Source organism: Phocoena phocoena, chromosome 2, assembly GCF_963924675.1.
Source record: "Phocoena phocoena chromosome 2, mPhoPho1.1, whole genome shotgun sequence".
NCBI lineage: Eukaryota > Metazoa > Chordata > Mammalia > Artiodactyla > Phocoenidae > Phocoena > Phocoena phocoena.
Window position 1 is genome coordinate 157,377,881 of NC_089220.1, and position 17,956 is coordinate 157,395,836.

The following is a 17,956-nucleotide window of genomic DNA, read 5'->3' on the forward strand; positions in this document are numbered from 1 at the left end:
AAAGCAGGCTGCAAACACCAACACCCATCCTCTTACGAGGGACTGCCTGCCTTCCACACCCTATTTTAAACAGAGAATTACCTTATGTAAAAGGAATACACTGGCAAAGCTGGAACAAAAGCCCCGATGACCTGACTGTGCATCAGTGTACAAGTCTTCCCGAACGGCAGGCAGGAAGTACACGTTGCAAGTGGATGCTCCGTGAAGACTGATGAACACTTGTACGCTTCCACAAGGCTATCCTTTCCACTGATTTTATTCAATGCCGCATATGAATATGCAGAATTTTTTATTAGCTTCCTAGAAATGGCAGACCTTGGCCATTAGGACTAGGCAATCACTGAAGAACATATGAACTAAACTGAAACTAGAAAAATTGGGGGAAATCCTGATAAACTAAAAAGTTTAATTTATCCAGCCTCAGACTGCTCTGCATGTGTCTAAAGTTCTCATTCCACTTTAAAGAAACCAACTGGGCCACACGATATGAGTGCAGTTTATAGACAAGGGGAGGACGGAGTCTCAGTCGGCAGCCTCAGAACCCCTGCTCCCAGTAAAAGCCTGACAAGGGAATATAAAACTATGTCTTATGTTAAATTATTAAGGTGTGCGTATCATTTCATAGTGATTCCCTGTTATATTAAACTGTTTAGAGCAAACAATCCATTAATTATAACTTTAACTGCATTGGATAAGAGGTCTTTTACTGTACAGGCAAATCTCTTTTAAAAAAAATTAAAAACAAACAACCTCCCTCAAGCATGCATTCTCCAGCTAGGTTTTGTCTCATATTTCTTCTTTCCTTCACTGTCACATTTCTTGAATCATCTACGCTACTGGTTCCCACATGTCTGAATTTTCTGGACCAGGAATTCGTTTTGAAAGGGGAAGAGAGGTGGCATTGGAGAGAAAAGTCAACAGTGGGTTGCCAGATTTTTATTCTGCCAAATATGGATAAGGTACCTTCCAACTCTTCTCTCCCTCATTTCTCAAATAAAGCACACTGTCAACATTTGAAAGGACAAGCTCCGCCAACCTTTAAATTCACCTGTTTAATGACATAACACAGTCTTTATGTTCACCTGGTCGTTCACTCAGCCACCATTTATTAAGCACGTACTATGTGCCCTGCTCTAGGTTCTGGGGATACAACAGTGAACAAAGCAGATGAAACCCCCCCCCCCCAGAGATTACATCCTAGTGAGGAAACAGACAAAATAAAGATATAAGTAAAATACTGAGTAAGTGAAACAGTGTGAGTACTAAAGAGAGAAACAAAGGACGGAGGGGGATAGTTGACATGCAGCGGGGAGGGAGTTCCCAACGTAAGATCTGAGATGCCAGGGAGGGTCTTATTCCGAAGGTGGCGTCATACAGTAAATACCTGGAGGAGATGAGGGACCGCGCCCTGTAGCTCTTGGGGGTAGGAGGAGGGGCTCCCCAGGAGAGGAGGCAGCCAGGCAAAAGCCTGAAAGAGGGAACATGGCGGGCTGGTCAGGGAACACTGAGGAGGCCGGTGGGTGAGCAAGAGATGGGAGCAGGAGAGGAGAGACTCACGGAAACCAGTCACACGGGGTTCTGAGATCATTCTAAGGACCTTCCCTTTTACTGTGGATAAGCTGGAGAGCAGGCAGGATGTTCCCATCAAGAGTGACACGCTCTCTCTTATTTTAACAGGATCATTCCGGCTCTTGTGGTGAACAGACAGCGGACACTAGCAGAAGAAAGGAATTGGAAGCCCCAGAAGAGAGGTTCCAGCAGACCAGGCAGCAGAAGGCCGAGCTGACACATGAGGTGTGGGGATGGTCAAACACAACTCAGAAGTTTTTAGACTGAAACCTGGAAGGGTGGCGCTCCCACTGGTTGAGATGGGAAACTTGTTCACAGATGGATTTGAAGAGAATAACAGAAACCCCAGTTTGGACGTTTTTAAGACATCTGAGTGTATGGAGTAAGCCAGACACTAAGTCTGGACACTGAAATGCACACACAGTCTGGGGGCTGGCGTTTACAGCCAAGAGACTAGATGAGATGACCGAGGAGGAGATCCAGACAGGAAAGAGAAGTTCCAGGCCTGAGCCATGGGCTCAGGATAAAGTCATGAGACGAGAAGGAACAAGTGGAGGAAATGGAGAAAGAGCAGCCAGTGAGGAAAGAAGAATATGGGGAGAGTAGGGGGATCTGAAGGCCAAGAAGTGGGAACGTGTGAGAGTGAGGCTAAGCAACCAATCACACGCGCGGGTGGGTCACTGGGAACTGACTACGTGGTGTGACAGTGCAGAGATAAGAAATAAGAAACACGAAGCAAGCACATCGGCTGGGCAAGGCCAGAGAAAGAGGTACTGGAGGTTTGAGAGGGAATAGGAAGCTGCACTAGTTAAAATGGGAGCAGAAATTCACTAGGAGGAAGCGGTATGATGTCCAGGCAGCATAAACATCCAGCTGAGCTTTGTGATCATGGATGTAAAGTAAAACCAGTCATCCCAGTTGGGAGTCTTTTCCCAGTTGCACTGAGCCGCTCAGGTGCAGGTGCTGCAGAGGCACAAAGTTCAGTCCAGGAGAAGTGGGCAGGAGAGGGGAGGGGGCGGTCCCAGCCTGTGGCAGAGCTGAGCTGGGAAGAGAGGGAATGAAGACATAACAGTTGTGGGATCCAGAGGGTCCACGGATTATCCAAGTCAGGGCACTAACAGAGAGAGAATGGCCAGAACGTGGACACAAGCAAATCCCTGTGTGCCCACTTCCAAGTGGTCTGGTAGAAGTTCACCAGGGGCAGAACTGGTAGAAAGCGCCGTCACTTCCTTCTCCTGCATCCCTGGGCTGCAGGGGCCCGCCTTCTCCACCAGCACCACTGCCAGGGCACGCTGCACACACCATGCCCCTGAAAGCCACTATCATTTCCCACTACTGTCTCACCTGACCTGCCTCTAGTCACTGGATGAACAGCCAGCCTCTCAGAGCAGAAACTATGCCGTATTTGATCCTGATGTTCCAGGCTATGGCCTCGATTCTAGACCCGTGCTTGATATATAGTTGCTAAGCAGTAATAGAGCTTTATTAAGAGAAAGAAATTTCTTTGCCCAAACATCAAGGTTATGACACAGAATCAGGCAGTCACAAGAGAATTTAACCGCAGGAAGTACCTATAGGGCTCTCTACACGGTATATGTAAAATGGCACTTTTTATCCAGAGTTATGCTACAGTTCTAATTTTCAGGAAATTTTTTATTTTAGAAAGATTTTATAAAATATTTTTCAAATTCCAATTCCAATTTTACCTCCATTGTCTGAAACCCAGCCTCCTTCCCCCATCAAACATAAACAAACTGAGAATAATCCCCCCGATCAATAGCCTCCCTCTCAAATCATAAATTCTACAATTCATTTTTAGGTACATAAAACAATGGAGAGGGGGAGGGAGGCTCTGAGCAACCTTAAACATTCAGTCGCTGGTTCTCATGCACACCCAGCTATGGAGTCAGCTCCCCAGCCAAGTGCAAAGAAGAAAGGGGAACCACTGAGTTACAAAAAAACTGATGAGTTTACTATACGTAAGACTTCTAAGTCTTTAAAATGCACATGTCCTTATTTGACTACAGCAAACTCTTTTTGTTGTTGTCTGTGGAAAATGTGATTAAAAGCTCACGGCACAGTTATGTTCCAAAGAGCTGCTGGTCTGGACCACGGCTTTAGGAGCCACACGGTGCTTTAGAGGCACCTGTGAAACTTGTACACCTTAGGGGCCCAGGCTCTCACTGCTCCCAAGCTCTGTGCTCTCACCAGGCCCGAGTCCTGAGGCATCCTCGATGGAGAACTACCCGTGCACAATGCACTCTCTGCTAACGCCTACCTCTCCTTTTTTCCAAGTACCGATCAGAAGTTCCATAAAATCTAAAATTATTTCACCATTAATTTAATTACTTTCTTACAGTAAGAAACATGAGGGTCAAATTCTAACGATGACTACAGCACTGACATATAACACGGCACTCACAATCACAAAGGTGGCAGGTTTTATTCCTCTGATGAATGTAATCCCCCGGTAACTGTAAACAAACGCAGAGCTGGACTTACCCGTTCCATAGCTGCATTATGATATGGGAGCTCCTCTTCGCTGCAGAGGAAAAACAGTGGATGTGAAATAGCTGAAACCAGAGCAAACTTTAAAAAAATTATAAACCTGTAGGTAAACATGATGTACAACCATGTATTTATCATCTCAAAGAGCTACGTAAGCTTCCATTCCACCGAATTTAACATAAAACGGAGCTATTCTGTAACCACGTCCCCTGTCTTCAAATCTCTAGACACACTCTGTCCAATCCAGTCCTCTCCTGTCACAGGTGACTGTTTAATTTTAAATGTAAACTAAAATGAAATAAAATTAGAATTTCAGTTATGAGCCTCATTAGCCGTGGTTCAGCTACCATACTGAACAGTGCAGATACAGTGAGAACACCTGCACACTGCACAAAGTTCTACTGGACAACACTGCTCTAGTCCAGGAGTCAACAACCTTTTCCTGCAAAGGTAAATATTGAATTGTAAATATTTTAGGCTTTGTGGGCCCCACAGTGTTTTTCATAATACTCAACTTTGATGTCGTACTGTGAAAGCAGATACTGACAGCATGTAAATAGAGTGTGGTTTTGTTCCCATGAAACGTTTACAAAAATAGGTGGTGAGCTGGATTTGGCCAATAGGCCATAGTTTGCCAACCTCTACCCTAGACCATCACCTCCACTTTCTGTCTTCAACTACAGCCTGTAACAAATGATTGTTCAAAAAAATTAGTATAAGGAAATAAAACTGCCTCCCATGGATTTATGAATTAAAAAGAAAACTTCAATTTTTATTCTGTAAATAAGGAAAGCTTCATTTGTCAAAACTTCAATGGGAATAATTTTTAAAAGTGTAAATATAATAAAAGATCAAATCAATTTCTCTGATACAGTAATTTTGTGATACCACCTGCAATATAAAACATTCTGAGACTCTTGAATTAATTGTCAGTAATATGAAAACCATGTACTATCTGTAAACAGTGCTATGTACTTTGAGTTGCTCTATCAGTAGTACTGATGTTTTGACAAGAACTATCCATATTCTTCCCTTAGTTTCTATTGACACCAGATAATAACACTTTTAAGAGTACAATATGTTAGTATTCAAGAGTCCAACGTTTTCAAAAGCACTCTTCTGCTGCTCTGGAGAGTCCTTAGGTGAAGCGTGAAGCTACAGCAATGAAACTGACCAAAAGGTGTAAGAGCCAAAAGAGATCTCAGAGAGATAGTCCAACCCCCTCATTTCACAGATAAGAAAACTAACATTTTCACTCAGACACCATCACTTATCCTAATACAGAGATGTACAGCACTATCTAACCCAGTGGGCTCAAACTTAGATAAGTATCTATCTTCAGATTGTGCAAGAGTATATGAAAAACAGGCTAAGAAACCAATTCTCAAGAAAAAGAATATCTAAGGATTAAATATAAGTTTTTTTTTTTGAAGTGCCTATTCACCTTTTTTTTTTTTAATAGCTTTTGTTAGGCTCCTAGTCTAACTTTCCCTGCTGATTTGTAATCCTGATTACTAGTAATGCATGAATTACCAGTGATGCATGAACGGCACCCATCCATTCTTCATTTACTGGCAGAAGAAGGCCTGTCAACACTACTGGAATGTACTTGCTAGGTGATGAGGTCAGCAAGGACATTTTGGAAGCATAAGAACATCTGGCAACCTCTGTGTGCACCAACAATGGCATTTCTGGGGTGAGTGGGCTGGGCTGCCCTGGGCAAGAACAGCCTTCTCTGCAGCTGATTTGAGCAGATCCTGACCTAACACTGAACACTGAACATTCCGAACTGCAAATGAAGTGCCAACGCTGGCTGCCACCAGAGGACAAGCTCTTCAGTGTCCTCCTATTCACTAAACAAGACTAACAGACCTAACTGTGCCTGTTCTCAACACTGAATCAGAACCAAGTTCTGCACACGTCTGTGGAATGGTGCGAATCATCTGCTCAGGCTACATGGTCTGCGCCAGGCAGGTCCTACCCCCGCCTCTGGCGACCACCAGTGTGTTCTCTGTACGTATGAGCTTGGGTTTTCCTTTTTTTACATTTCACACATAAGTGACATCACACAGCATCTGTCTTTCCCTGACTTATTTCACTTAGTATAATGCCTTTAAGGTCCACCCATGTTGTTACTGATGGCAGCATTTCCTTCTTTTGTATGGCTGAATAATATTCCCCTGAATATATTCACCACATATCCGTTCATCCGCTGATGGATGCTCAGGCTGTTTCATGTCTTGGCTATTGAGAATAATGCTGCGATGAACATGGTGGGTACAGATACCTTTTTGAGTTAGTGCTTTCATTTCCTTCAGATACATACCCACAAGTGAAACCGCTAGATCAGACAGTAGCTCTATTTTTGATTTTTTGAGGAACCTCCATACTATTTTCCATAGTGGCTATACCAATTTATGCTCCCACCAACAGTGTACAAGGGTCCCCTTTTCTCCACATCCTTGCAAAACGTGTTATTTCTTGTCTTTTTCATGATATTCATTCTAACGGGAACAAGGTGATATCTCACTGTGCTTTTGATTTGCATTTGCCTGATGATTAGTGATGTTGAACACATTTTCATGTACCTGTTGGCCATCTTCTTTAGAAAAATACCTATTCAGATCCTCTGCCCATTTTTTTATTGGATTGTTTGGAGGGTTTGTTTGGCTAGAGTTGTATAAGTTCTTTGTATATTTTGGATATTAATCCCTTATCACAGTGGTCCCCAACCTTTTTGGCACCAGGTACTGGTTTCGTCAAAGACAATTTTTCACGGACGGTGGTGGGGGGATTGGTTCAGGTGGTAATGCGAGCGACGGGGAGCAGCAGATGAAGCTTTGCTCACTCGCCTGCCACTCACCTCCTGCTGTGTGGCCCAGTTACTAACAGGCCACAGACTGGTACCGGTCCACAGACTGGGGGCTGGGGACCCCTGCCTTATCAGATATATGATTTGCAAATCTTTTCTCCCATTCAGTAGGCTGCCTTTTCATTTTCTTCATGGTTTCCTTTGCTATGCAGAAACTTTTTAGCTTGATGTAGTCCCACTTGTTGTTTGTTTGTGTTTGTTTTTACTTTTGTTGGCTTTGCTTTTGGTGTCAAATCCAAAAAATCATCACCAAGACCAATGACAAGGAGGTTACCACCTACTTTTTCCTCTAGGAGTTTCATGGTTTCAGGTCTTATGTTCAAGTCTTTAATCCATTTTGAGTTGATTTTTGGGTATTGTATAACATAGTGGTCCAATTTCATTCTTTTGCATGTAGCTGTCCAGTCTTCCCAACACCATTTACTGAAGAGACTGTCCTTTCCCCTTTGTATATTCTTGGTTCCTTTGTTATAAATTAACTGACCACATATGCATGGACTCTAACAGATCTACGTGTCTGTTTTCATGTCAGTACCATACTGTTTTGATTACTGTAACTTGTAATAGAGTTTGAAATCAGGAAGCATGATGTCTCCAGCTTTGTTCTTCTTTCTCCAGATTGCTGTGGCTATTCTGGGGCTTCTGTGGTTCCACACAAATTTTATAATTGACTGTTCTATTTCTGGGAAACATGCCACTGGAATTTTGATGAAAACTGAATTAAATCTGTAGATTGCTTTGGGCAGTATGGCCATTTTAACAATATTAATTCTTCCAATCCATGAGCATGGAATATCCTTTCATTTATTTGTGTCTACTTATATTTCATCAATGTCTTACAGTTTTCAGTGTACAGGTCTTTCATCTCCTTGGTTAACTTGAGATTCCTAGGTATTTTACTCTTTTGGATACAACTGTAAATGAGACTTTTCTTAATTTCTTTCTGATAGTTTGTTACCAGGGTATAGACATACAACTGGTTTTTGTATGCCGATTGTATATCCTACAACTTTACTGCATCTGTTTATTAGTTCCAACATTTAGTGGAGTCTTCAGAGACTATATAGACAGACATATCATCTGCAAATGGAGCTGGTTTTACTTCTTTCCTTCCAATTTAGATGTGTTTTATTTCTTTTTCTTGCCTAATTGCTCTGGCCAGGACTTGCAATATTATGTTCAATAAAAGTGGTGAGAGTGGGGACCCTTGTCTTGTTCCTCATCTTAGAGGAAAAGCTTTCAGTTTTTCATCATTGAATATGATGTTAGCTGCAAGCTTGTCATGTAGCCTGTATTATGTTGAGGTACATTCACTCCATACTCATTTTGTTATGAGTTTTTATCCTGAATGGATGTTGAATTTTATAAAGTCTTAAGACCTCATAGATAGAATGTGATCCATTCATGAATTTTCTTGCATTATTGCTCCATTTCTAAAATCTTTCATACAAAATCTGCTATGTGCTCAACACTGATCTCCAAAGAACTTTTCCTCTTCTAGTCTCTGTGTTGGCATACACTCTTTCACAGCCTTCCAAAGAGAAAACAGGGAACATGCCTTATCAAGAGTTATACACAATGTATACATACACACGTAAAACACTGTGGCAGCCTCAGGCACCATGGCTGGCATGCTGCAGGAGTGTACTAATGTTGCTGAATGAATGTATGGAGGGAAGGATGAATGCATGCCTGCATTCATGTACGCATTCTTACCGTGACACCTAAATATCCTCCAAGTAGAAGAAAGGGAAGACCAAAATCTGGGTGACTGCAGTGTTCCTTTAGATCAGCAAACTACAGCCCCTGAATGAAATCTGGCCATCGGCCTGTTTCTGTAAATGAAGTTTTACTGGAACACCACCATGCTCATTTATATATTGTCTATGGTTGTTTTCAGGCTACCATGGTAGAGTTGAATAGCTGTAAGAAAAACCATATGGTCCACAAAGCCAAAAAGTATTTAGTATCTGCCTCTTTACAGAAAATGTTTTCCTACCCCTGCTTTAGAAAACGAAGGTTTGTCGTCTAATGGAAAGAGGCACCTAGAGACTGCTTAAAGAAAACACCAAGCTGATAGCAAGAAGCTACACCTTGTAGAAATACACGAAGTAAAAACAACAACATAGTCATCACTGGAAACACAGGGACCTTACCTGGATCTATTTTCTTTTATCTGCTATTAAGCTTAAAAGAATTACTAATTAGAGTGTATGTGCTTGTAATTTCTCAATAGCTCAAATGGAGTATTTCTGTAACTATGAGATAAACTTTCATTTGGAAACATAAAAGTTAACTTGTGAAAATCAGTTATTCAATATACTGACTAAATTTTATTTCTGATTTTGTAGCAGATTTTGCCTAAGTTTAGATTTACTCTAGTCAAAATTATTGGATGGGTAGAAAGAGTTCTCAAGGCCTCGTCATTAAAACAGATATTCTTTAAAAACAAAAACACCATTATTCTGGCTTACAAATATTTATATAGTCACATTAAACTACAGACAATGTGCTAAATTTTATAAATATACACATTGTGATAAGTAGTTGAAAATCTGAAGCTTGGTATTAATTTTATCTTTATTTTTGAAACAATTTCCTTCTAATTCTTCTATTAATAACTTGTGGCCTAAAAGCATTATCTATGATTATCCAAATACCAAGCATTCTTTGTCGAGCAGACTGACAGTGACTATTTTTGAAAAATGTGTTGAAAGTTCAAATACTGAAAGTTCTCTAAGTTCTTAAATAAGCTCGATTTCTCCATTCTCCAGATACAAGTCCATCACAGGCATGCAGCTAGGGACAGCTCCCCATTTCTGCGTACTAAACAAAGACGACCCTGTTCCAGCATCACGCCAGGCTGGTTTGGCAACAGTTTTTATATTTATTGTGAAATCTATTATAAAACCAAGTTAGTCCTATACTGTATTTGTTAATTACTGTCATCCTTCTCCACATATCATAACAAGTAATTTAAGTTACAAAAACTGCAATTAGATATGAAGTCAGCAGCCCTCAGAGAAGGCTGCACAGTTACTTTGTACCATTTTATTGACCTTGACACTTAAAACGCATGTTTATCACAGAACCAATCAGAAATTACAAAGAACTAAGACAGCAGAAAGAAACGCTCTTGATCAAGGTGCATTTAGACAGGGAGCGACGTCTAAATGCCTAGGCCAGGTGACTTTATTCAATAGCGCAAAAACACCCAGCAGCAACCTTGGAAGAAAGTGTCTCCCTGGAATGAAGCACTGTAACAAAAATCAATGCGTTTGGTGAAATTCGGTAAAGCCTAACGCCACACTAAAGCCCATTTCTATGCCTCATTACTTTTGTTCGTGCTGCCTGCTTTAGGATTGCACCATGGAGTTAATACAAAATTGAGGGGGGCAGTAGGAGGACTGGTTGGGCTTCGTTTTCAAAGACGGTGAGCTCACCAGTGGGATCATTTCAAACAGATCCCTCTCCTTAGGCACTCTTCTTTCCCCCTTTGATTTTCTTTCTAGGCATCTTCGATGTTTCTCTTATTAAAACCACAGAGGCAATAGAATGCAGAAGGTCAGAACTCAGGCTCTGCCCTGAGGCTGCCACGGTCAGTTCCCCAATCTTACTGCGAGCGCAACCTGGGCAAGTTGCTTGATCTCTTTGTGCTTCAGTTTCATCTAAAAAAAGACAAAAAGAGTACCTATCCCAAAGAAGTTTTGAGAGGAATAATCCACGTTAAGAGCTTAGAACAGTGCCTGGCACACAGTAAGCGCTCAATAAATATTAGCTAATATTATTAAGGTAAATCACTGACTGGCTTTTTTTCCCACCAGAGCCAAATGGACCTCAGCACAGAGGTAAAAAGACACATGGAGTAACTGAGTGTGATTTTTAGATTGTAGACACAGGCTAGGCTCTTGGGCCAGAAGCTAGTTGTTTCAAGCAATGAGAAAAGAGAATTTAGCTAATTCCTAGACCCTTCCGGAATGCACGGATTTTTCATACATATTTTGTCCTATATTAGACCATTTTATGATAACATCCTTTGTAGTGGTTCATGCCCATCACAAACACTTGGGGAGGTCAAAATCAGCTGAGTTGTATCCTACCTTCTGAATCAGAATCTGGGATACAACCCAGCTATCTGTTTAAACAAACAAACAAACATTTTCCAACTAATTCTAATGTGCAGGAGATTTTGGGACCCACTGATCTTGACAGTGCTAAATGCTCAAAGTGTCCTTCCAAACAGCATTCACATACCTCAGATCTGCACATTAACCCACACAAATGTAAAATCATTTCCTGTCACATTTGTGGCCAAGTTTGATTTACTTAAAAAAAAAAAAAAAAAAGCCAAAGTGGGGATTTCCCTTAGGGACAGTATTTTCATCACAGTTACACACTGCTCTGTTGGTCTGCTGAAATTCAAAGTCCTCTAATTAGAACTAGGCAGGAGAACATTTCGGATATGCTGATATCATTAGGTAGCATAATGACACCTTACGTTTGTCTAGACCTGTATGTAGTATATATATTCTATCATTTTATTTCTTCAAAGCTTCAAGTACCCCTAAGTATGTAGAGCAATTAATGATTTGTTTCACAGATAAGGCGTGAAATAGTTAACTGAAACCAGCAAAGCCAGAAGAAGAGCATACATTCTAACTCTCAGAACTGTTTCTGTTCACTTGCGTCACCCTGAGAAAAACAAGATACAACAAAATACTTTCTAAATGCAAGAAAACTGAACAGAAAGGAAAAAGAAGGTCTGAGTACTATAAAGTTACTGCTATGAACTCCCTAAGAAATTGTATTCCTCCTTCAAAATTTAATCATGTATCATAAAATAAAAATCCCTGGCTTCTTCCTCTTTATAATAAATGAGACTGGGAAAGGATAAATGTGAATAAGTAGTAGGTTAATCACTAAATTGTATGGAACCATACAAACTACGAAGATGCAGAAAAGTCTCCAGCCCATGGGAATCTTACTAAACAAAGCCAGAACCAAACAGGCAAATTCACATCATTTCAGGATGTTTTTAAGAGTCAAAACCACTTTAACTACTTTACTTTATAGTGCTCTAGGCCTCTCTCGACTCCTTACGTAACATACTCAGGAAAAATGGAATTAATTTTCAGAAGCAATAACACAAATACATTTCCCACCATAAGGAAGATCAGTGGCATTTCTTTTCATTGCTCATTTTCAGGCTGCACGATACTAAAGTTCTAACTGCTAATTATTTTTAAAATGCATTTATATAAAATAAAATGTTTTATCATTATTTTTGAAATACAAGTTGTTATTGATTTCCACTTAATTCTGCTAAATTATTAATATAACTCATTCACTGCACTTAATGTTCTTCCTAAAACACAATGAATATTAAAGACTGTATTTTTAACTATAGTTCAATTTCAATCACAGAGGTTAAAAATGCCAGGAATTTAATAAAAAAAGTATGTTGCAGGATCAATCCTGGAATCTTATTCAGAGCAATGCTATTAAAAATAAAGAAAATCAACGAAATAGGAGACCACAGAAACATAATTTTAAAAGTTAGCTTTCAAACTATGCAACTTACTGTAAGAAGCCAAATCTATCCGTGACTTTGTAAACAAGGTAATCAGCATCTTCCCAAGGTTCAATCTCTGCACCTTCTCGTCCCTATAATAGGGGACAAAGAAGGGTGTTATTAGGAATATATAAAACTGAATAATTTCTTAAAAAGAACAAAAAATAAGACTTATTTTTTGCTAAAAATAAGAGCTGGAACTGAGGCATTATCGACCCTAATTAACTTAAAAAAAATTTTGGGCAATAATCACTATTTCTTTGATACAAACTTTGGAAGACATTAAGCCGTGATCAGAGCTGGGTTCCTGTGAGAAACAGACTGGGAAAGAGGGAGCAACGGAGGACAAGAAGCCACTCAAGAATGAACCGTCAGGGCTTCCCTGGTGGTGCAGTGGTTAAGAATCCGCCTGCCAATGCAGGAGACATGGGTTCGGGCCCTGGTCCGGGAAGATCCCACATGCTGCATGCGCCACAACTACTGAGCCTGTGCTCTAGAGCCCGCGAGACACAACTGCTAAGCCCGCATGCCACTACTACTTAAGCCCACTCTCCTAGAGCCCGTGCTCCACAGCAAGAAAAGCCACCACAATGAGAAGCCCACGCACCGCAACGAAGAGTAGCCCCCGCTCGCCGCAACTAGAGAAAGCCCGCACGCAGCAATGAAGCCCCAACGTAGCCAAAAATAAATAAATAAATTTATTTTTTAAAAAAAGAATGAATAGCCAAACTTGAAGGTTTTAGAGTGAAAACATCTTAGAAGAAAGTATGTCTTGCTTTTTCATCCTAACTTCTCAGAAGAGTGGGCTACCTACTTTGCCTCTCTTCCTCTTCACTCCCAGCTCTACTGGCCCTGATACTATCCTTGCCAAGGTCAAAACCGGCCTCCCACCGTCAGATCCCGTGGACACTACTCTGGTTTCCTCACCGAGTGGACTTTTCCACTGTGCTTGTCAGTGCTGCCCAGCCTCATGACACCATCGTCTCTTGGTTCTCCTGTCCCTCCCCTACTCTTCTGTGACAGCTTCCTCATGGGCTGCCCCCACCAAGTGTCCGTGTGCCCAGAGCTCCATCCTCAGCCCACTGCCCGTCACACTCCCCTCCTGAGCTGCGAAGCAGCACTGATTAGAGCAGGAGCCCCAGGGCAAGAGTCGACACTAATCCCTCACGTTTCACACTTAGTACCCGACTGTCTCGTGGATGTTTGGTAACTGCCTGTTCATGTGTTTTCTGAGTAGGCCGTGAGCATCCTGCAGGCAGGGACCCCTTGTAACTCACGTTTGTACAGTGAAACCCCAAGGCCTAGCATGAGACTTGGCCTGGTCACTAAGTGTTAACGGCATGAAAAAAAAAATGCATGTGAGCATGAACAAACGATGGTTCTGTTGGTTTTAAATTAGTTAAGCAGTTAAATAAATTAATTGGGTTTTTCACGGACTACATTAAAACCTAATCGTAATAATGGGAAACGGTGTCTGATGTTCCAAACAACCAACTTAAAAAGAAACTCTGGGAACATGATTGTTCAGATGAGCTCTGCCTGTATGCCTCCCTGGAAGCAGGGCACAGTCCAGATGGCCTTCTATAATTTCATGTTCCTGTTATTCTCATAAGTAATCAAAAATAACAGATACGAAATTACATCCAAGTGATATAAATATAAAACATGACATTTATAAATCATGGCTACAACTCATTGTAGATCTCAAGAGCTAAGGTAATAATAAGGATATATGTAAATCGTCAACAACTGTGATTTTCTAGGGCATCAAAAATGAGATTCCAGGGCTTCCCTGGTGGCACAGTGGTTGAGAGTCTGCCTGCCGATGCAGGGGACACGGGTTCGTGCCCTGGTCCGGGAAGATCCCACATGCCACGGAGCGGCTGGGCCCGTGAGCCATGGCCACTGAGTCTGCGCGTCCGGAGCCTGTGCTCCGCAGCGGGAGAGGCCACAACAGTGAGAGGCCCGCATACCGCAAAAAAAAAAAAAAAAAAAAAAGAGATTCCATAATTAACTTAAGGATAAAATGCTAATGGAGATTATACATCATGTATAAATTCAAATTTTCAGATCCATGTTCAATTTTTAACATCACGTATCCATTATAAATAAAATGGGTATCCAATTCCATATACTACTATATTAAAATATTTATTGAATACCTAGTATGAGCCAGAACTATTGTAGGTATTTAGGATACAAGAGCAAATCAAACAAAAGAAATTCTTACCCTCGGAGAGTTTACATTCTAGGAGGGAGAGCAGACAACAAAGTATAATATAAAGTATGCTGATACTTTAAATGCTATGGTGAAAAGTAAAGAAGAGAAAGGGGATAGAGAGAGCCAGGGGGTGGAGGGGTGTATTTTTTAAACAGTGTGGTCAGAGAAGATTTCACTAAGAGGTAGCATCTGGGCAAAGAAAAAGAGGAGGCAATAGGGCATGAAGGTATCCAGGATACAAGTGTTCCAGGAAGAAGAAATAGCCAGTGCAAAGGCCCTGAGGCAGGAGCAAGCCTGGAAGAAGTGTTGGAAGAATAACAAGTGACCAGAGTGGCTAAAGCACAGGGAAGGAGGAAGAAAAAATACGGAGATGAAGTTAGAGAAATAAGATGACTTCAACAGTCACGGGAAGTAAACAAACTGCTGCTGTAATTTAAGCTCTCCAAAAAGGAACTCCATTTCTGTTTATACTTCTGTAAATAAAAATTACTCAAAGAGTAAATATGAATACTTACTCTGTCATATTTAGCAACTATTTCAGCTCGCTCCTGGGCAAGTTTGATTGCTACATCCTGGTTTGAATCTGTGGAGAGATCAAATTTCAATGAACTGTTATTTAAAGATTTATAAAGTTAATTAATTATAAAACTAAGATAAAACAAATGAAAATAAAACAGTAAATCAATGCTGCCTAAAATGACAAACCAGCAAAATCGAATAAGGTATCTGTAATTATAACTTTGAAATATCAACGCATCTACCATTTCAATATTACAATACCATACTCAAAGAAAGCAAATTGGTTAACACAGCATTAACTTAGGGGATATGGTAAATCTTATCCCTCAAGAGTTAATTTTGGATCTAGTTTCATAGAAATAAATATTAAAGTAGAAACTGGAACTGACAGCTCTAAGTTTTCAGATGAAATCCACTTGGGTAGATGATGAGAAGGGCATTCAAGAAGGCTTTTAAATTTTTAGGTAATTTGCTCGCAAAATAAATCAGTGCAAGATAGACTTCAGGAGTTAAAAAAAATATTCCTCTGACGTGATGAATACAATCATTTCTTCATTTAGCCTCTCAGGTCTCCCTTATCAACTGCCCCAACTACTATTATAATCTCCAGTTTTTTACCACAATACAACCACAAATAAAGTTTTCTTTCTTATTACCACCAGGTTATCTTTCAAAATCATTAAGTCTGGTAACAAGTAAAGGTCAAAACATGAAATAGTGTGGATATGATTACACACCCCAACTACCATAAATAAAAATAAAAGATCAATGACAGACTGTATAAAAGGCACCTCTGGTCAAAAAGAAAGACAAGCATTCCAGTGGAAACTGGGCAAAGGTCATATGCAAGAAATTCACAGGAGTAACAACAGCAGTGACAACTCTGTGTTCCGCACAGAGTGCCCGGCAGATAATAAGATACTGCCAGCATCCGATACTGCGGGAAAGCACTTTACATGCCTTATCACACTTAATTCTCACAACGGCACTTCACTGTATTAATTCTATTACACAGATGGAAAAAAAATGAGGTTTAGAGATTTTAACCAACTTGTCTAAGGTCACAAAGCTAGTAAACAGCAAAGATAGATTCAAATCCAGACAGTATTGACTCCACAGTCCATAATTTTAACCACTACTTTATTAAAAAGATCACTAAAGACACGAAAAAGGATGTCCAGTTAAAGATGGCAGATGGAACACACACTTTTATATCCATTCCTCCTAAAACCCCACTAAAACGACAATATAGGGATTCTTTAAATCCTTGCCCTCAGTGGCCCAGCAAATGGAGGTTCCAGAGAAGAGGTGACGGTGGGGTTAAAAACAGGGAGTTGATTAAAGAAGTCAAGTCCCGAGAGTTGAAGGGATGCGTGTGTGTATGTAAGAGGTTGAGTGAGTGCAGGGAAGAAAACCAAATCCTCACCCTCCAAAGCAGGAAACCATGAGATAATGACTAAATCTGCAGAACAGGAAGCGGCAATATAGGCATGGTATCTAGCGCTTTGCAAGTAAACGGATAATGAACCAGCTGGGAGTGGAGAGTGATTACTTCTTTGGGGTGGGCAGCCTGGAGGGAGGGGTGTGGAAGTCAGCTTATTTTTCAAAATAAGTTTTACAGGCTGCTGAATCTTTACACCAAGTACAGCTCTGATAAAAATAAAAGCTAATTTTAAAAGCCAAGACATGGGGGAAAAACCTCAAGTCATCAGAAACTAAGGAAATACAAATTTTAAAATACCACTTTGGAGGGGGATGGACCTAGAGTCTGTCATACAGAGTGAAGTAAGTCAGAAAGAGAAAAACAAATACCATACGCTAACTATGGAATCTAAAAAAAAAAAAGTTTCTCATGAACCTAGAGGCAGGACAGGAATAAAGACGCAGACGTAGAGAATGGACTTGAGGACATGGGGAGGAGGAAGGGTAAGCTGGGACGAAGTGAGAGAGTGGCATGGACATAGATACACTACCAAATGTAAAACAGATAGCTAGTGGGAAGCAGCTGCATAGCACAGGGAGATCAGCTAGGTGCTCTGTGATCACCTAGACAGGTGGGATAGGGAGGGTGGGAGGGAGACGCAAGAGGGAGGGGATATGGGGATATATGTATGCATATAGCTGATTCACTTTGTTATACAGCAGAAACTAACAGAACATTGTAAAGCAATTATACTCCAATAAAGATGTAAAAAATAAATAAAATAAAATAAAATAAAGGGACTTCCCTGGTGGCACAGTGGTTAAGAATCCACCTGCCAGTGCAGGGGACATGGGTTTGATCCCTGGTCCAGGAAGATCCCACATGCTGTGGAGCAACTAAGCCCATGCACCACAACTACTGAGCCCGTGTGCCACAACTAATAAACCCCGTGTACCTAAAGCCCGTGCACCTAAAGCCCGTGCTCCACAACAAGAGTAGCCACCACAACGAAGAGTAGCCCCCTCGCCGCAACTAGAAAAAGCCCGCACGCAGCAACGAAGACCCAACACAGCTAAAAATAAAAATAAATAAATAAATAAAATACCACTTTGCACCTATCTCACACTGACCAAGAAATGCATTGATATTACTCAATCTTGATATAGTGTGGGGAAATCTGCCATTACTTATGCTGTGGGTAGACTTACAAATGTATAAAATCTTTCTGGAAAGCAACTTGATAATATGTATCAAAAATCTTAAAAACAGGGC

General features: G+C 40.8%; 1 protein-coding gene across 2 annotated transcripts in view; it reads right to left on the reverse strand.

The window, feature by feature from the left end:
- The window catches only part of USP6NL (USP6 N-terminal like), a 104,476-nt gene that overhangs the window by 45,105 nt on the left and 41,415 nt on the right, over positions 1-17,956 (reverse strand). For both annotated transcript variants that reach the window (XM_065872250.1, XM_065872251.1), the window contains exons 2-4: positions 15,258-15,325; positions 12,531-12,613; positions 4,072-4,111 (exon numbers count right to left, since the gene is read on the reverse strand). In XM_065872250.1, the coding sequence (XP_065728322.1) occupies positions 4,072-4,111; positions 12,531-12,613; positions 15,258-15,325 (191 nt within the window). The remainder of the gene's footprint in view (positions 1-4,071; positions 4,112-12,530; positions 12,614-15,257; positions 15,326-17,956) is intronic.